Source organism: Aphidius gifuensis, linkage group LG6 (assembly GCF_014905175.1).
Source record: "Aphidius gifuensis isolate YNYX2018 linkage group LG6, ASM1490517v1, whole genome shotgun sequence".
In the NCBI taxonomy this organism is placed as follows: Eukaryota; Metazoa; Arthropoda; class Insecta; order Hymenoptera; family Braconidae; genus Aphidius; species Aphidius gifuensis.
The window spans coordinates 523,570-543,819 of NC_057793.1; the positions used below are offsets into that span (position 1 = coordinate 523,570).

General features: G+C 25.5%; 2 protein-coding genes across 6 annotated transcripts; one reads left to right on the forward strand and one right to left on the reverse strand.

Moving 5' to 3' along the window:
• Positions 1-578: 578 nt before the first annotated feature.
• LOC122858627 (paired amphipathic helix protein Sin3a-like) lies at positions 579-14,261 on the reverse strand. Of its 5 annotated transcripts, none has more exons than XM_044161611.1 (9): positions 12,618-13,296; positions 11,207-11,561; positions 10,021-11,109; positions 7,473-9,938; positions 7,192-7,386; positions 6,789-7,085; positions 2,271-2,407; positions 1,961-2,138; positions 579-1,887 (listed from the first exon to the last, which is right to left on the reverse strand). In XM_044161611.1, exons 2-9 carry the CDS (start codon positions 11,495-11,497, stop codon positions 1,633-1,635), a joined length of 4,908 nt encoding a protein of 1,635 aa, XP_044017546.1. In that variant the 5' UTR covers positions 11,498-11,561; positions 12,618-13,296; the 3' UTR covers positions 579-1,632. The 5 variants fall into 5 exon arrangements, with proteins under 5 accessions (XP_044017546.1, XP_044017550.1, XP_044017548.1 ...); XM_044161615.1 differs by having other exon boundaries at positions 6,858-7,085; positions 12,618-13,294; XM_044161613.1 differs by lacking the exon at positions 12,618-13,296 and adding an exon at positions 13,949-14,261 and having other exon boundaries at positions 580-1,887; positions 11,207-11,559.
• A 3,601-nt stretch (positions 14,262-17,862) lies between these two features.
• LOC122858628 (protein HGH1 homolog) lies at positions 17,863-19,458 on the forward strand. The gene is made up of 6 exons (XM_044161616.1): positions 17,863-18,043; positions 18,117-18,357; positions 18,419-18,655; positions 18,748-19,032; positions 19,104-19,265; positions 19,331-19,458. Exons 1-6 carry the CDS (start codon positions 17,959-17,961, stop codon positions 19,434-19,436), a joined length of 1,116 nt encoding a protein of 371 aa, XP_044017551.1. The 5' UTR covers positions 17,863-17,958; the 3' UTR covers positions 19,437-19,458.
• The last annotated feature ends 792 nt before the right edge of the window (positions 19,459-20,250 follow it).

A 20,250-nucleotide genomic window follows, 5' to 3' on the forward strand; every position in this document is an offset into this window, starting at 1 on the left:
TTATAATTGTTAAGGGCATTTTAATTAAATAAATAAATAAATAAATAAAATAACTAAGTTACTTGAACTAAATTTACTGATTCAAAACGCGAATATAGCCTGGTGTAAATATTTCTCCGGCTTTTTCTGACTTTTCTCCAACTTTCTCCATCTTTTTACGAAAATGACCCATGGTTGAACCAATGATGGAGAAATTTCTTCAATGCAAAATATACTCAAACTTTTTTCCACCGTATCTGTAACGAAAGTGTTTTTAAATTTGTAGTTTACACTAATTTTACTATTATTTAACTAAGTTCCAGCAAATAGAAAAGTAGTCTAGATAATTTCCAACGTAATCCATGAGTTAGAATTCTACAAATATAAATTTTTCAATTACAAATTAGTCCAGATTATTTTCCCTAAGATCTATGTATGAATTTTTTCTATTAACACATAACGAAATACCATCATATTAAAATGCAGCTAGTAAACTTGGCTTACTTTATGACAATGCACAGAGACAAGCTCACAACACCAGTGATTATAGCTTTTATATATCAAATGAAGTAAAATATATTTTTTTAAAACAAATTATCTCAGTTTTTTGTCAAATTGTATTTAATCAGTTGACAGCTTTATGTACAAACTATTATTTACTTATTTTTTAATAATTTATATAATTTCATAATCATCCACACAAATTTGTGTATATTTTTTTTTTTTTTCATAAATAAATACCATCGAAATGTGCGCAATAAATTATTCATAAAATAAATATATAAAAAAAAAAAAAAAACATTTCCAAATTATTAAAAAACATTGTGGCTTTTTTTTTTTTTTACAATCATTATATTTTTTTATTTTATCAATGCAAAAGTATCTATAAATTTTTTAGATACTATTAAAAATAATTTTAGTCACTTTTTTAATTAGAAAAAAAAAATTTTTTTTACTTCTACTAACTTTTTACAAAAAGAGAAATATAAAATTATACATTTTTTTTGTAATTTCATTTTTCTTTTCTTTTTTTTATAAATAACACAGGGAGATAACTGTACATATTATGCAAAAGCTGTTATTATCTGAGTAGAAAAAAGTAAACGAAAAAAAAAAAAATAATGTTATATATCAACAGGAAAAATAAAAATATACAAGGATTTTGTACACTTTTTTTTTTATATAAATCTACACTTTTCTTATTAATTGGAAACCTTATTATAAGGCCTCTTGATATTTTTTAATCTCTGAGTATTTAATTGGCGTTATTATCATTATTTTTAATTTCAAAAAAATTAATTAATTTCGAAATTTAAATTTTATTTTCGACGCAAGAAAAATAGAAAAAAAATAATAATTAAATTGATATTTTTTAAAAAAAATTATAAATAAATAAAGTTGATAAAAAATGAAAAAATTGCAAAATTGGAATGCAAATATGAAAAAAAAAAAAAACGTCGAAAATTTTCAATAATTCAAGTGTTTTTTTTTTTTAATTTTAAATCGCTCAAAAATATAAATGTAATAACACGCACTTTTTATTTAACCACAGAGATAAATAGCAATTTTTTTTGTTGAAAAAATAAACTGGTAATTGTTTGTGTCTTTTCAAGAAAAAAAAAAAATATATCTTATTATTATTTTAAAGATAAACTACGTTGATTGTTTGCCACTTTCAATTTCATTCTTAAGAATTTCTACACGATATTTATTGTATGATCTGTAAGGTGTACGTGTACGATCATTGTCATTTAGAATTTGTGTTCTATGAGGAATGACATTGTCATAATGGCCCATCAACCAATCACGGCTTAATCGATTCTGAGCACTTGATACGTATGCCGTGGTCCATTTTTCATGCTGACGATGAAATTTAGCATCGCTTGATAATGTTATTGATACATGAGACTAAAAATTAAAAATACAAAAATTAATTTAGTTTAATTATTTGGCTTGTTGATTTTTTATTTGAGATAATTACCTTTCTTGCTCGATGAAGACAATTTGGTCTGTAAAACCACGAGTGTGAACTTCCAACAAATGCCACACGATAACTACTTAAATCAAATGTGCACTGGGTATCATCTGATGTTACTGCATCACGAAGTTCATCTGATCTTTTTAATATATTTTCAACTTCATTTTCTTCTTCTGGGTGTCTAAATAATCATTGAAAAATTTAATTTTAATTATAAAATTCACAAAAAGACGAGAGACCAAGTTGAAATAATTTTGTAAAATTAATCCTGTTGGATTTTTTATGTGAAAAAAAATGATAATAACAATCTTACCCAGTATTGTCATCAAGATTTGTTGATCTTGAATTTTTAGCAGCATGTTTTTTCCATTGTCTAATATTTCTCGATAGAAATAATGGCTTTTGATTTGGTAAATTCCTTGGCAATGAGTTCCAGCCATTTCCTACCATCTAAAACAATATTTTTCGTTATTTTTCAATTCAAATATAAAATAATAATATATTCTTAAAAATAATATATATATTTTTTTAATAATTAATATTTCAATCTATTTTTATTTTTTTAAACTACTTTTATTGATGCATAAAATTTATTTAGATTTTTTTAAGGTTTAGTTTGAGATTTTTTAAAGGCTAGTTGTTAATTGAAAGCATGCATTATGAAAATGATGTAGTGATTATGATTAATTACAAAATACATGAAAATTAGAAAACAATATTTCATTCCACATTCTTTTTTTTACCCAACTACCAAATTAATTCCATCAATTAAGAAGATTATTTTATCAAACGATAGGGTCTAAACTAACAGTTAAATTTATCCAAAATTCGAAATTATTTTACTCATTTAATTCAAGTTAAAGACAATTTTATAATTAAAAAAATAAAATAAATAAATTTTCTTCATCGAGACTAGTTGTATTAGTATTTAAAAATAATTAAAAATAAATATTTGGTTATTGTCAAATAGACCTTGCGTTTAGACCCGAACGTTTTAAAATTTATGAAAAAAAATAATATATTCAATAATCAAAATAAAAATTTTACTAAACGATCGAAATAAACAATTTTTTCTTTTTTTTTTTAGACCTACTTGTTTCCCCTCAATGAGCCCACGCATGCCTCCTTTCACAATAATTATTATCATCAACAAATAATTATAAATTATTATTAAAAAATTAAAAAAATTATTAACTTTTTTCTTTTAAATCTTCTCAAATCGCTATGAGAAAAGAGATATATATTTTAAATAAAAAAAAATAAATAATAATTATAAAATTATATAAAAACCAGAACAAAAATAATAATAATAAATAATAATAAATAAATAATAGAAAAACAAATAAATTAATTGAATTTTGTAGAGAAAAATAAAAAAGGAGAAAAAATTTTTTTAAAAAAAAAGAAAAACCAAAATTTAAAAATAAAAAAAAAAAAATTAATATTATTAATCAAGTGGTATACAAAAATGATGTTAGACGTTGATGATTTTTTTAAAAGCATCGTTCATGTATTTCAATATCTCTCTTCTATACAATATTGTTATTTATATCATTTTTTGTTTCTGTTTTTTATTATTTTTTTAATCTTTTTACTCATATACAGTTTACAATTACAAAATATAAATATATATATATATGTAATATTATATAATTAGAGTATATAATATCAATATTTATATATAAATAGTTCTTATACATATTTGCAGAGATTTAAATTCGTTAAATGGGAAAATAATGTGAAAAGGGCAAAAAAAGGAGGACTATTTTTTTCATGACTTTTTCGTCTTTACAACATTCACAGTTTTTTTTTTATTTTCCATTTTATTGAACAGACTAGTCTCGATGAAAATATCTTACAATTGTTATTAACAAAAAAAAAAAAAAAAAATGAAAAAAAAAAAGAAGAAAAATGTATAAAAAAATATTTTTTAATTAAAAAAATTATAGGATTTATATTTTTTTTTAAACAGAATTAATTACATATAAATTCTGAATTTAGTTTGTCATATTTACATGCATGGAAAAGAGAAAAAAAAAAAAAGAGTTATCTTTTAAAACTTTCAGGTAGATTATTTTTGTAGTACATTTTTTATTTTTCTTTTTTTTACTTTTGTAATTTGAGTGGACAAATTTTAGAGCTGATTTAAGACTCTTTTTAAAATGGCTTTTATTTAATCTTTTTTTTAAGCCTTCCCCCCATCACACCACCCCCTTTCCCTTTTTAAATTTTCATTTGAAAAAAATAAAATAACAAATGCAAATATTTTGAGAAATTTGGTAATATTTACAATTTTATTTTTCACGAAATATTTGCAAATTTTTTTATTATCAAATTCGTTTAAATAATAAATTACAATTTTAAATATTCGGACGATTTTTTTTTTTTTGATTATGAAAATGCAATCATCCCGCACGACCTGCGTCAGGTTTTTTTTTTTTTTCTTTTCAAATAAATAATATGTGCATTTAACATAAAAAATTATTATTTTTTAAATTTTTTTAACCGGACTTTTGAATTGATAGAAATTACATTTTTTTTGGCTCGAATTTTTCGTTTATTTTATTTTTTAATTATTTTCAAAATTTAGGGTGGGCGTGGGGGGTGTTGTTTGTGCAAAGTTATGAGCAATTTTACTTTTTTCTATTAATTATCAATTTGTGCGATTGAGATTCAAAAATAATTCATGTTTTTTTTTCAATTCGTTGACTCTGGCGACAATTTATAATGGACATTGTTTATTTTTATTTATTTATATCGAGGCGTACAATTTCATCATTATCACCTGATGCTCATGGAAAAACTTTCAAGTAATGCTCGAGTATATATTATTTAACAATTCAATATGACTTTGCTGAACGAAAATAAATAAATACAGTCAACTTGTGCAAAAGCTGCAATTAAACATTTTTTCAAGAATTATTTATCAAAAAAATATTCAATGGCTCGTATTATTTGAGCAAAATTGTAAAGTTCTAATTAATTTGTTTATAATCATTTGAATCGTCGATTAATACCAGAGCTTTACACAGAAATATTTTTTTCTAACTTTGCACAAGTCTCAATGAAAAAAATTCAACAAAAATCCATTTTAATAATTATTTTTTTTTCCTTTTGTCATTTTTGTTTTTTTTTTATTTCAAAACTTATTGTATTATTTTTTTTTATCATTCATAAAAGTGGTAGAAAAGTTTTAAAAAAAAACCATTACTCGAATTTGATATCCCTAAATATTTTCATGATAAAATCAATTTCCATTTTGCATATTTTTTTTTTTTTCTTCTTTTCATTTATTTTTCTCTACAAATTTTAATTTACAGATACTCGTAAAAAAAATATCTTCCTTACAGTTTCAACGACGCTATTTTTAATTAAATAGAAAAACACGTGTCAATATTTACGCGAATAATTTTCATAACTTTATTAAAAAATTTCTCTATATTTTATTTTTTGCTTTTTTATAATAATTATTATTTCTTTAAATAATTTTTTTTTTTTTTTTGCTATTAATATTATTATTATCATTACCATTAATAATATTTATCTGTTTTTTTTTTTACAAATTACTTAAGACTTTAACTCGACACAGTACGTATTTTTAAAAAAAAATTCTATTTACAATCGTTTGTTAAATTATTTTGTTTTCAATATAATATCTACAATGTTTTTAGTGCAAAATAAAAAAAAAAAAAAAACAAAAACAATAATCATTACGTTTATTTGTTCGTGAGCTCTTTCGTCAACATCGTGAATTGTCCCCCGACTCGTTACTCTCGTGCTTTCTGCTCAAACTTTTTTTCGTCAAATCAGTAATCCTGTGACGTTTCAAACACACCCGATAACATACTTCGTCACAAAATTACCCTTTTATTTTTAATATATAATTTTAATAACTATCAGTCATTAGTTAGTATGTGTAGGGAAAAAATAAAGTACCTCATGCAAGCCCAGCAAAAAAATAAAGAAATAAATAAGAAAAAAAAAACTTGAGCTTACCAAAATTTGAGAAAAAAAATCATGCCAAAACAATAAATAAATAAATAAAAATTATTCAAGTTTATAAAAATATTTCTTTGATAATTTATAAGCAAATTTTTATCGCTCGATTATCAATTTTTAATTTAAAAAAAAAAACATAAAATAAAATATTAATTTTTATTTTGATTCGAGTATCAAATAAAATATATATGCATATCAATAATAATTGTTTAAATAATAATAATAATAATAATTAAGGGGCAAGAAAGCACTGACTGATTTGTGGTAATAAAAATAATGAGAAAATTAATAACGTGTATCTACAAATGACCATGATCTAATAAATAAAAATAAATTAGTAAAAATAACTAAAAAAAAAATTTAACAAAGAAAGTTTTGAATAATAATATTCACTGGAAGGAATTTCGAAATCTATCAAAATTAATTAAATAAATAATATTTAACTCAACCAAAAATATTAATTGTTAAAATATAAAATTAGTTATAACAAAAAAAAAAAAACGCCAGTGAAAGGAAGACTCACGAAATAAAAAAAAAAAAAAAAAGAAAATTAACGAAAAAAAAAAAATGACGTTTTATCACATTGCAACACGAAGAATCAAAAAAAAAAAAAAAATTCTTTTCTACTTGGATTGTTTTTTAAATTCTTTGTTTTAGTTTGTTGTTTAATTTTTTTTTCAGTCGATTATCAAGTAACAATTACGGGGACAAACGAAACGCAATGCAAAGCTACCATGTTGAATTTGGTATTTTTAAATATTCGTTTTGGTTTGTTTGTTTGTTGTTTTTTTTTTTTTTTTTTTAAATGAAAAAAGCCTTATGGGTCCTATACCTTCTTGTTAATGTCAGTGTTCTTGCGCTTTCTGCCCCTTCCCCCCCTTGCTGCCTGGTCGCTACTCACAGGATGATTGGTGCTTGTTGATGTTGTTGTTGTTGTCTCATTGTTTGGTGATGTTGAAGAGATATCCTTGGGACTTGTTTGTGTTGAAGGTGCTGAATATGCTTCAACATAACTTGACCATTTTTCAGCAGCATTAACTTCGTCTCTTTCACGTTCACTTGAACCACCATTTGTCTCCTCGCCTTCAGTATCCAATAATTCAATTGTCATTCTGCAATCTTTTTTGTACTGTAATAATGAAAAAACAACAAAGATTAAACAAAAAAATCAATTACTCATTATTTAAAATGGTGAAAAAAAAAAAAAAGGAAAAATTAATATTTAATAAACTTACAATGTAAATTTTAAAACAATTTTCCTCAGCCATTGTTTTTTCAGCTCTTCTTTGATATGCCATTTCAGCACCAACTCTGATGTACGCTGTTGTACAAAGCCCACCAGCTCCACAATTATCTTGTGGTTGTCTTTGTTCTCGTTGAAACAATTCAGTACATTGTTGACATATTGAATCAGTCACCAAGTGTTGCAACTGTAAATAAAAAAATATAAAATTAAAATTTATTCATCAAGCCATTTGTATTATATTTTTTAAAATATATATATATTTTGCATTACCTGTCTAACAGCATATGTTACAACTTTATCAAGTGTAAATGCAACATAAGCATGAATACCAAACATTTCTCTTAATGTATCTTCAAATGCTACACTCTCCATATTTCCATCAAGTACATTTTTAATCATATCAAGAAATGCAGGATAATACGCTTCAATTGCAATTTCATTTTTTGGCTTTAATCTTAATGCATGAGCAGTACTTTCTTTACGTTGTTGTTTATATCTTGCTTCTTCTTCAGCAAGTGCACAAGCTTTGTCATACATTTTAGTTAATCTTTCACAAAGAATATGATGTAATCTCAAAAATAAATACCAATTATTACTTCCCATAAATAATGTGTAAGCTTCTTCAGGATCAGTTGATAATGCATGAATTGGTACTTTAATATCATCTTCAATTTTAATTGTCATGTTGTTGTTATTGCTGTTGTTGTTAATATTATTATTAGTAGAAGAAGAATTACCACTGCTTGATGCATTTAATTTATTTTTTAAATGATTTCTACTACCATGAAGACCAAGTGTTGTTGTTGATGCACCACTTGTACTTTGTGAATTACCAACATCATCATCTCTGTCATCATCGTCTCTCTCGTCATCAGATAATTCTTGTTTTGGATGAAAAAATAAATCAGGTATAAAATGTTTTAATAATAATTTAATTCTTTGTTTGTCATCTTTATGAATTGCTGTTTGTCTTTTAACATGATGTATCAATAAATTAGCAGCATCTTCAAGTACTGATTTATCTTTATATGGAAGTATCAAATGTGGTCCATTATTATCTTGATTTTCAACAGAATCATCAACTTGTTCATGTCTTTCATCATATAAAGTTTCAATTTCATTAAATAAACTTTTTGATCTTAATGCTTTAACATCATTTTGTTTAAAATTAATACCCTGATGATCTAATGATTTTAAATAATATTTTTCATTTTGTTCACGCCATATTTTATTAAAACCTTTTTGTGCTTCTCTCCATTCTTCTTCTTTACTTTTAAGTCTTCTCAATACAACTGGTACAGCAACAAATGGATTTTTCTTTAAACCATCAATAATATCTGGTGCTTTATCACCATAAATTCTTTTTAATGCACGTTGATGAATTGTCGGTGATGAACCACCAAGACAATCATCTAATTTAAATTTTTGTATTTCATCTGGTGTAAAACGATTCATTTTTTTAGCTATACCTTCAAATACACGTATTGTTGCTGCATTTGTTTCAATAACACCATCTAATTCAAATCTTTCATCTTCACAACGATATATAAATTCTTCAAATTGTGTTTTACGTGATGTTACAAATGTTGAATCCTCAGACCAAGTTGGAAATGATACCCATGTGTCATTTAATACTTCACGACATAATTGTGTACGTCCAGTACATTTTGGTTGTACATATGATTTTGGTAATGCACAATATGATGCACCTAATCTTTTACATGCTGTATAATCAATTTCCATAGCTAAATCACCTTGTGGTCTATCTTGATGACTACGTACAACATTATTTGACAATAATTCAATATTAATACCACTTGTATTTGTTGAATTATTACCACCAATTCCACCACCACTGCTACTACCACTTATTCTACCACTACCACTTCCACCAACGCCACCAACATCACCACTACTACCAGACGTTGCTGAATCAGATAAATGACCAAGAAAATCTTTAAACCATTTATATAATTCTGGATATTTACCCAAAAATGGTAATACTAATTGCACAAGTTCACTTTTTGATATTATTTCATTATTAAATATTAATAAACAACGTAAAAAATTATTATATACTTCTGTTGATTTTAATACTTTTCTTACTTTATCAAAAAATGCATAATCATTTAATGTACCATATTTACCAGCTTCAGATATTGATAGATCACGATTTGCAGCAGATATTTTATGTTTTTTAGCTGGTGGTGGACCATGATGTTGTTGTTGTTGCTGATGATGTTGATGTTGTTGATGATGATGATGTTGTTGTTGTTGCTGATGTTGATGATGATGTTGTTGTTGTTGGTGTTGGTGCTGTTGAATTGGTGGTTGTTGTTGATGATGATGTGAATTACTTGTTGTAATTGTTGATGTAAATGATGGTGAACGTTTTACTTGTAATGGTGTATGACCAAACTTTTGTCCACTATTTAAATCATTACTACTACGTATTGTTGATGTTGCTGTTGATGATAGTGGTGTTGTTGGTAATGGTGGTTGTGGTGGTCTTTCACGTTCACGTTCACGTTCTCTATCACGTTCACGTTGTTCTCTTTCACGTTCACGATCACGATGATCTCTTTCACGTTCTAAATTACCTGATGGAAGGGCATCTCGATGATCACGTGGTATTATATTTGAATTATTGTATACTGTTGTTTTAGAACCAAGTTGTTTTTTAACAATTGCCGCGTGATCATTCGCGGGCACTTTGTTACTCTGAAACATAGCAGACTAGAAAAAATTAGATTTATTGACAACTATTATATATTTATAATGAAAAAAAAAATTTCGAGGAAAAAGAATTAAAACTCACCAGGCTATTTGAGCTATTTGTTGCATCAGGTAAAAATTGTCCAAATTCAGCAAGAAGATCTTCTTGATTTTCAAAAAGTTTAGCAACTTGTGCATATACTTCAGCCTCAGTTAATTTTGAACCAGAGGCATTAGCAACTGTAGGAATACCACCAACTCCACAGCTAATATTACTACCAATAACACTAATATTACCACCACTACCAGCACCACCACCACTGGCAACAGCACCACCATCTTTAAGAACTCTTTGTTCTTTTTGATATGTATGAAGAATTTCCAAGAATCGTTTGTACTTATCTGGTTGTCCTTGAAATCTATTTTTAATTTTATTAACATAATTAATAGCATGATTAAATTCAACTGGTTGATTTTGTGATGTTCCAGTATTTGATGATGCACCATCTTGTACTTGACTTAGTGCTTGATTAACAGCTGCTTGTGCTTGAGCTGATGTTACATGTGAATTATTAAATGACGGTAATGGCTCAGGTGATGGTGGATGAATATTCATATTATTTTTATTAATGCTGCTTGATATATTATTTGCCATTGAATGATGTATATTACCACCACTTGACATTATTTGCATAACAGATGGTGCTTTTGATTGTTGATTTGGTGGTGATGAAATTGGTGGTGAACCAACATTAACACAATGTGATAATGATGATGTATGTGTTGATTGTTCACTTGGTATACTGACTGATACTTGATAAGCATAACCCTGTTCATTAGCTTGTACTTCAATTTTATAACCTGGTGGTAAAAATGTATTAAAACCAACAATTAACTCTGGATGGCCTTTAAACAAATGACTAACTCTTGTTATAACACCAGGTGTATCAATACTTTGTGATTTAAATTCTTTCATAATATCAAGAAAATCATTGTATACTTGTGGTTGATCACTAAATTTAAGCTTAACTTGATCAAGATATGACAATGCATCTTCAACTTTTAAACGTTGAAATTGTTGTTGATGCTGTTGCTGTTGTTGTTGTTGCTGCTGCTGTTGTTGCTGTTGATTACTAGCACTTAGACTTGAACTAGGTGCTGTTGATGCCAATGGTGCTGTATTTGAATGAATCTGAAGCAAAAAAATTATTTAAAAATTATTATTATTACTTTTATAATGAAGACACAAAATACTAAATCAAGTTGAAATTTATTTTAACAATTATTACCTTGCTTGGTGATGGGGCTGCTGTTTGCACAATTGCCCCAGCATATTGTTGTTGTGCTTGGGGTGTACCAAATTGTATACTACCCGGCATTTCTTTTAATGTTAATTGTCTCACAGTTTGATTTGAATTACCTCCAGCACCAATTCCACTATTAATATGATACTCCAAACCAACACTTGCACCACTTCCTAAATTACCAATTCCACTGATAACTCCTCCACTCAATGATGTGTGTTTTATTGTTGTTCCAACTGGTGATGTTACCTCGTCCACCCCACGAACACGTTTCATTTCAATTCACATTGGAAATACCAAGTGATATTGTTACTCTTGGTAAAAATGTCAACTGTTCTCTGTAACAAATTTAAAAATAAAATTATTTTTTATTCAATCAACAATGTCACAATAATAATCAAGTAAAAAACAATTGAAATTTTATATTTTAATTATTAATTTACACTTGTTATTATTTATTATTTATTTTTGTTGGATCGTCTGTCCACACAGTTGGGGGTATAGACAATCTTCCCGGGAGTCTTTTAAATATCCATCAATACAAATTGGATAAACAACAACAACAATAATAATAATCGCAAAAAAATGAATAAATAAATAATATTTGCCGGTAAAACACGTTTTTCATGGGTTGCGAGACAAACGCGGGAGACTGGGCTGAATTAGTGAGGTAAAGGGGAAATTAAAAAGAAAAAAAAATAATAGTAAAAAGAGGGGTAAAAGAGAAGGAGGAGTTGCCTCAGTGGTGGCTCAGTATCTGCGCGAGGGACGCGTAATTTTTTTATTCCTTTTTTTTTTACAATATATATTTCTTTTTCATTTTATCTTTTTTTTGTTTTATTATTTAGTTACACTCTCTTTCTTGGAACCAATCACAAACAAAATTCCTAGCTGCAAAATTCACTCAATTAAAATGAGAAAAAAAAATATACATTTTTCTTTGCTCCAAAAATATTAATAATATTAATATTATTTAACAATCAAATGTGTAAATATTTAAATATTTATTTATTTTCATGTACTTGAATAACGACGATTAACAAAAACGCGTTTTCCGCCGACAATATGTTACGCAATATATATTTCTGAGTAAATATATATAAGTGCGAATAACACACACACACACTATTACAATAAAAAAAATAAAAAAAAAAAAAGACACTGTGATGTTAGCAAGAAAAACACAATTTTCACATTAAACTAAATATTTTTTCTTCTCAACCCATCAGCTGATTGATTTTCAGCATAAAAAATTATAAATAATTTAAAAAAAAAAAATATGTATTCATCTAAAGAGTACACAGCAAGTATCATGTACATAAAAAACTAACACTTGAATTTAAAAAATCACTAGAATATTGATATTACAACAAACTTTGCTAAAAATATTTACCTTTTTTTTTTCTCCTAGAGTTTTTTATTATTATTATTATTGTTTTTAATGTCAAGTTTACTCACGATGAGTATGAAATTATGAAGGGATTAAATAGACAAATATAATTGTTATATATATTTATTAATGAAAAAAAATAAATAATTGAAAATATTTAAGAACAAGCCGGTTCAATTGTACAAACAACAGGAAACAACTACTATGCTCCCTTGCACTTTTGCCTCGCGGCACCGACGTAAGCGTCGTAGTCTTGAATTAAACACTCCACAAGTTTTTTAACAATCATTTTCACAATATGTATTTATTAAACACAATTATTCATAAGTTAAATAGATAAATAAATAATATTTAATTGAGACACAAACATTTGATTGTTGATGGTGACTTTTTCATTTGATTTTTAATTTAATAATTAAGAGAAGAAGATTGTTTAGCAAATTAAATTGATAAATTATTAAAAAACAATAATAGGGAGAAATATTTATTTAATTAATTAAATATTTATAATCAAGTGCCACGGAGCATATCAACTCACGGGTCTACCAAGGCAAACTATTGGATTTTGTATGGCAAACAAGGAACTGACTGGTTGATTGGTAGTGGGAGATTACAGGGGTGTAACTAAGGACGCGGTGTTTAAGGCACCCAGGGCATTTGTCCCCTTCTCCTTTTTTCATTTAAACAAATCAACATTCTCATTGGCTATTTTTTTATTATTATTATTTTTTTTTTTTCGTTAAATCAGGGTCTTTGTGTTGTTATCATCATTGATAAAACAAAAAAATTATATGTGTTCAATATTTTTGTCGTTTTTGCATGACAAAATTTGGCTTTTATTTTTATACAATTTTTAAAAAAAATTAGCAATTTTTGGTGGAATGAAATCTGGGCTTTTTAAGGGGTTGTAATTTTTTTTTTTTTTTTTTTAATATTTGGGGAAGGTTAACACCTGCTATGGGTTACTGACCCTTAGAATTTATAGAAAATAAATTTTTTTATTTACAAAATGTTTGCTGTCAAAGTAAAACAATTAAAAAAATTTTTTATTGATAAAAAAAAAATTATTAATAAATAATGAAAATTACTCAATTTTTGAATTAAAAAAAAAATTAATTTAAAAAATTATTTTCCAGCAAAATTTGATGTAATTTTTTAGCAAATTCTTAGAGAAAAATTTACAGAAAAAAGATATCTGTCAAAATCCTTCTTTTTAAAATAAAAAAATTAAAAAGGCGATTTATATAATTTAGTAAATAAAAAAATTAATTTTACAATTTAAAAAATAATAAAATAAATTAATTACATTAAATTAAAAGTAATGTTATGATTATTACAATGAATGTGACATGAGTAGATTGTAGAGTAGTTGGTTCCAGCTGAGTATTGTATTTTTTAAAAAATGCCCCCAAGCAGTCTACATCCCTGAAAACAGTGGCGATCAAGCCGCCAAGTAGCGCGCGCAATATTTATGGTATCCCGTGAGAGGCGCTTTTTATTATGTGCGCACGGTTAAGATATTCCCGCGGCCAACAGCTGTTCCATGCAACGAGCTAACTCCCCATTTTAGACAATAACAATCTGGGTCATGGAAACTGCGCAAAATCATCCCCATTATTATCACAATTTTTGCACAATAAAAATAATATTATATTTTTTTTAAAAAACAATTTTCCAATAAGTATCATGGTTTTTTTTTTTTTTTTTTTTTAAATAAAAAATATATTTCAAAAAAATTTTTAAGTCGAATTAAATTTATTTTTTCAATGCGCTTGAAAGTTAGTTGATGATACATTTTATTTATTATTTTTTTTTTTATATAAATTTTTTGATATAAAAAAAAAAACGACACAGTGAAAGAGGGGGCACCACAAGCGAGTATAAACCGGTGACAGCCGAAGTCAACTGTCGGCTTGTTTGACTGGCTGACGGATCGAGAGAAATACTATCTGATTGGTCAATGACTTCGGCTTTATTCGGCTGTACTTAAATTCCCTCTTCTTGAATAACTATCGGACCGCAAAAAAATAAAAAAAAAAAATTTGCTCTTCTCCTCCCACCCGCCGCCACCCCCTGGTTGTTGTTTTTTTTTTTTTTGTTTTGTCTCTCACACCGAATGCCTGCATTGAACGACTACCGTGCAAAGTCATTCGGCCGACGATCACGGAATCCTCCGAATAATGAAATGACGGCAATCGTAATATTGTATGCAGGAATAAAGACCCACTTCCCCTTTTCACCCCACCCCACCGCGAACCCCTTTTTTTTCATCTTTCACTTTTTTAATTTTTTTTTTTTTTTATCGCTGCTCCATTATGCGCGAGACCATCACTTTTTATATTATGCTTTTTTCGGCACAACAACAACAACAAAATTTAAAGTCAAAAAATGCTTTTGTTATTTCGATGGAAAAAAAATTAAAAAAAAATTATTCATGCATGTACTTATATATTTTAAATTAATTAATTAAATGAATAATAAAATTATTATTTTTTTTTTTCAATTTTCATAGTTATTTATTGGTGATTCTTGTTATTTTTTAATTTTGTTTTATCAGCCGGTGAAACGTCACGGTACGAACAAATTAAGGTGCCGAGAAGGGGTCGAGAGCAAGTGGGATATATAAATAAAAATAAAAAGAACAAAATACTCTAGTGGTTGATTTTAGAAGCCTATTTATCGGCTATTTCGCATGCGCATGGGTGCACACATATAATAAAAATATGCAATATTACATACATGTGTGTGTGTTAATCGAGACAAGTCTGGGCTGTGTGCGGTCGATCGAGCTGCGTATATTACAATTGGCAAGTGAATTGTTTTCGGTGCAACGGAGAAAATCCAAAAAAAAAAATAATATGAAAAATAAATATTTAAAAAGTACTGTATCAATTGATAATAAAGTGACAATTAAATAATTTTTTTTCTTTACTTGTTAATGACGAAAAAATTATTTAAATAATTTTAATTGTTGAAAAATTAATTGTTATTAAATTTGATTTTTAAATAAACAAAATATTTTTTAATAATAAAAATTATATTTTTGGAGTTTGGTTTTTTATGTGAAATGAACAATTGAAAATTATTTATTTATTTAAATGTCATTCAGATAATATTATTAATCAAAATTTGACATAAAATAATAATAATTGATTGTAAAATTTATAATGGCCAATTGATACACAACTTTTTAAATTAAAATTTTTATGTGTTGTAAAACTTTTACAGTTTTATTTATTGAATTTATAATTTCAATTACAAATACAATTAACATATAAAAATAAAATGAAAAGCTATTTATAATAATTATTATAAAAAACAAGTGTATTTATTTATTTTAATATTTTTTTTTTTTCATTTGAATAATAAATTTTGTATTAAATATTTTTAAGAAACTTTTAAATTGTCTGTTGAAATAAATATTATTTTAACAAATCTATCTAAAATGATGAATATTCCCTGATAATATTACACGTGTTCTTTTTTTTTTTTTATGTAAGAGAGAATTTCACATTCCTAACCTCAATGCCAAGACAACATCAACAACATTTACGTTTTTTATACCTACATTTACTCAATTTTATATAGGTATAAAAAAATAAAAAAAAAAAAAATTATTAAATTATCAAACAATATATAATTAAATTTACAAAACAATTATTTATTAAATTTAATATTTTTTCTAAATTTAGAACTCTCAGCTGATCTCATATTTCCCTCCATTTTTTTTTTTTTTACTTTATCAACAACCAATTTAACCAAAAAATAAAAAATTATCAATAAAGTTTAAATATTTTAACCACGTGCAAATAAATCACCTTTTCATACAAATATCAAAAATAATTACTAATTTATTGTTCCACCAAAATTGTTATAGACAAATTCACAATGAAAAAAAAAATAAAAAACTATTTTTTTATTCAAAAGTAAACAAATTAAATTAAATAATTTTCACTTAAATTTTTTTTGATTATTCAACAAAGAACAACACTTTTTGGTTAACCAATAAAAAAAAAAATAAACATTCCAAATGAAAGTTAAAACAAATTAAAATATCCTTTCATTCTCACACTTAAACTCCATGAAAAAAAAAAAATTCACAAAACTTTTGATCCTGACAGAAATATATTTTGATTATTGTTTTAAATGAATTATTAATTTAGAACGTAATTCAACGATGATGGTATAATTTCTTGTGTGTATATCATATGTTTATATACATGTATTAAAATACATACAAGTATTGAAAGATTGAGAACTCAAGCGTCGTCGCTAAGGAGAGGCAAGACGCGAGGAAGTCCCCACGACCGGTTTTATCGTGAAAATCCAACTGAAATTTCCAGACTAATTTCTATTTATTAATTAACTTATCAAATAATTGTTAAAATAATTAATAATTCAATAATTAAATAATTAAATCGAAATAAATTTCATCAAAAAGAAAAAAATTTCTTAAAATTTATTAAATATCTAAATAATTTTTTAAACTGTGATAATGTTAATAATTTCGAAAATTGATTTTTTTTTTTTTCAAAGAATACTTTACCAATCGACCAACGGTTAGTTACAATAAAAAAAAATTTTAAATAAAATTTAGCTTATTTTGAATAATTGATATATATTTATAATAACTTGTTTTAATTTTATATATTATTTTTTTTTTTTACAAAAAAAAAACGGCAATCGATGAAATTGCTCAACACAAAAAGTCGTCTCAAGAGAAATTTCCAAATTCGGCGAAGGGTTACAGGATTAACGAGATTTATAACCACCAACAGAGAAAAGAGAAAATTAAAAAGAAAAAGAAATAAAAAATATTTTCAAGTCGGCAATGTTGAATGCAATAAATTAATTTTTATTTTTTAAACTTTTTTTTTATTATTATTCACAATAATTTAAAGTAAACAATTTAAATATTATTTTTTTTTTTTTTTTTTTTTTCACTTTAAATACACGAGTGTTATTTGAGCACGAAAAAACACACAATATCATCGCCATTTTGTGTTGAATTTTTTTTTGTCTTTATTTTTATTATGTTGGATTTTTTATATGGGGAAAAAAAAAAAAAAAAATATGTGATTTGGAATAATGGACTCGTCCAAATTAATTATGATGATTTCATTGGTTTACATTGACAAGATGGCGGATTGTCAGAGCCAATGAAATACAAAAATAACTCGCTTCTATTGGTTGAAATTTTTTAGTAATAAAATGTAGTTGTTTGGTTATTTTTTTTACATAGATGAACACATGTTTGTTAAATATCAATATAAATATTTATAAATAATACTCCAAAAAATATATACAATTAATTATCACAATTATTTAATAAAATTAATTAAATAATATGGAAGCACTGCAGGAATTTTCAACATATCTTGATGTTAATTCTCGACTTGATTTACAAGCTGTTTCTGTTCAAAGTATTTTAAGTAAGTGATACATCAATGATACATCATAGTTGTTGACAATTATAATAATTTTGTTTTTTAAATTTGCTACAAGGTTTGACTGGTAGTGCTGATGGTAGAGATTTACTTCTTGGTTGTCCTGGAATTTTACGACAGCTTGTTCTTCTCAGCCAAATTGATTCATCAAGACATGTCATTGCCAAGGATGCATTGTTGTCACTGATAAATATATCTGGTGATGCAGCTGGTGCTAAAGCTCTATTACTAATTTCTGAATCATCAAAAGATGATGCTACTGATGGACCAATTGATAATATCATTAATGTTTGTATCAAGTAAGTTACAACGAAAATAATTCATTTGACAAGCTAAAATAACTTGTTTATTTTATTACAGATTCATATTGGATAAAGACAATAGTCTTGCTGATCTTTGTTGTATGCTTTTGGCAAATTTAACTAGACCAGAAAATTCTGTTGATAGAATTGTTAGTGTGCTGGAAAAAGCAAATTACAATTGGGATAAAATTATTCATGCATTTGCATATGCAAGCACTTATAATACAAAAGGTGCTAATCTTCATTATCTTGGTTCTGTTCTCAGTAATTTGAGTCAATCAAAAATTGTCAGAAGGTATATTTATTAAAAGCTTCGTGTTATTGTTGAGTTGTTGAGTTGATTTAATTGAATGTTGATTTGATTGTTATGTTTGTTTTTTGGTTTAGACGTTTGACAGATAGAAATCAACCAATAATTCACAAGCTACTTCCTTTCACAGAATATAAAGAGAGTATTGTTAGACGTGGTGGTGTTGTTGGAACATTAAAAAATTGTTGTTTTGATATTGAAAATCACATGTGGCTATTGAGTCCTGAAGTTGATTTGTTACCACATTTTTTACTGCCTCTTGCTGGACCTGAAGAGTTTGATGATGAGGATAATGATAAATTACCACTTGATTTACAATATTTACCAGAAACAAAAACAAGAGAACGTGATCCAGACATAAGGTTAACAAAAAGATTGATGATTTTTATATGTGGAACAGTAGAATTTGTTTATTATAATTTTTAATTTTTAGGATAATGCTGTTGGAGGCACTTTGTCAATTATGTGCAACACGTCAAGTACGTGAAATTTTAAGGGAAAAAAATACATATGTAATTCTTCGTGAATATCATAAATGGGAACAAGACAAAGCTGCATTATTGGCATGTGAAAATGTCATTGATATTTTGATAAAGTAAGATTAAATATAAATTAATTAAAATTATTATTTTTAATCATCAATTATTTTTTTTATTTTAGAACTGAAGAAGAAATTGGCCATGAAAATTTGAAACTCATTGATGTACCAACAGATTGTGTTGAAAAATTTAAAAAAATGGACGAAGAATTTTTAAAAGACGATTAATAAATAATTTTTTAAAATACTATTAATTGTTTTTTTATTTTTTTAAAATATAGATTTATTAATAAATATATTTTATTGTTATGATAATTTAAAGTTGTGATTAAAATTCATTAATTTAAATAATTCAATTGGTAGTTCAATAGTAACACTATAAAATTTATATTCTTATATAAAAATTTTCCACAAGTTATATTAGTAAAAAATAGATTTTTCTTTTACAATCAAACAAGCTAGAAATATTATTTACAAAATATTTTTGTGGTAAATTGGTAATTTTAATTTGGATTCCAAAAGCCATTTTGGTGTTTTTATTTTCAAATGAAAATTTATAGAAATAATCATGAGAATTAAAATTATTATGAGAATTTAAAGTTGTGATTGAAATTACCCACGTTAAATAATTCAATTGATTGTTCAATAATAAAATTAAAATTTATATTATTAATTAAAAATTTTATACTAATTATTATTATAATAGTTGACAAATTTTTTTAAATAACAAAAAGCTAAAAATATTATTTACAAAATATTTTTTTGGTAAATTGATAATATACAGAAAGAAATATTTTTTCTTTTTTTAAAAAATATTTAGCAATGAAAAAAAATATATATTCTTTTGGCTATAAAAAATTTATATAAATTTTTATATGTATTTATTTTATTATTTTCCGAATTCCTACACGTGGAAAAAAAAAATAAAAAACAAAGTAATCATCACATCAACCGAGTATTATTATTAATATACATACTGCACTTCTAGTTACGTATTGTTTTATGATATTTTTATTGTCCACTTTTTTCAGTATAAAGTAGT

What these genes read in the sequence shown, in the direction of transcription:
- LOC122858627 (XM_044161611.1), bottom strand. Translation starts at nt 11,497, where the DNA reads ATGAAACGTGTTCGTGGGGTGGACGAGGTAACATCACCAGTTGGAACA. An exon ending in TAACATATGCTGTTAGACAG is followed by an intron (nt 7,387 to 7,472) that starts GTAATGCAAAAT and finishes TTTTATTTACAG; the next exon opens with TTGCAACACTTGGTGACTGA. An exon ending in GTCTTCATCGAGCAAGAAAG is followed by an intron (nt 1,888 to 1,960) that starts GTAATTATCTCA and finishes TTTAATTTTTAG; the next exon opens with TCTCATGTATCAATAACATT.
- LOC122858628 (XM_044161616.1), top strand. Translation starts at nt 17,959, where the DNA reads ATGGAAGCACTGCAGGAATTTTCAACATATCTTGATGTTAATTCTCGA. An exon ending in TTCTGTTCAAAGTATTTTAA is followed by an intron (nt 18,044 to 18,116) that starts GTAAGTGATACA and finishes ATTTGCTACAAG; the next exon opens with GTTTGACTGGTAGTGCTGAT. An exon ending in CAATCAAAAATTGTCAGAAG is followed by an intron (nt 18,656 to 18,747) that starts GTATATTTATTA and finishes TTTTTGGTTTAG; the next exon opens with ACGTTTGACAGATAGAAATC.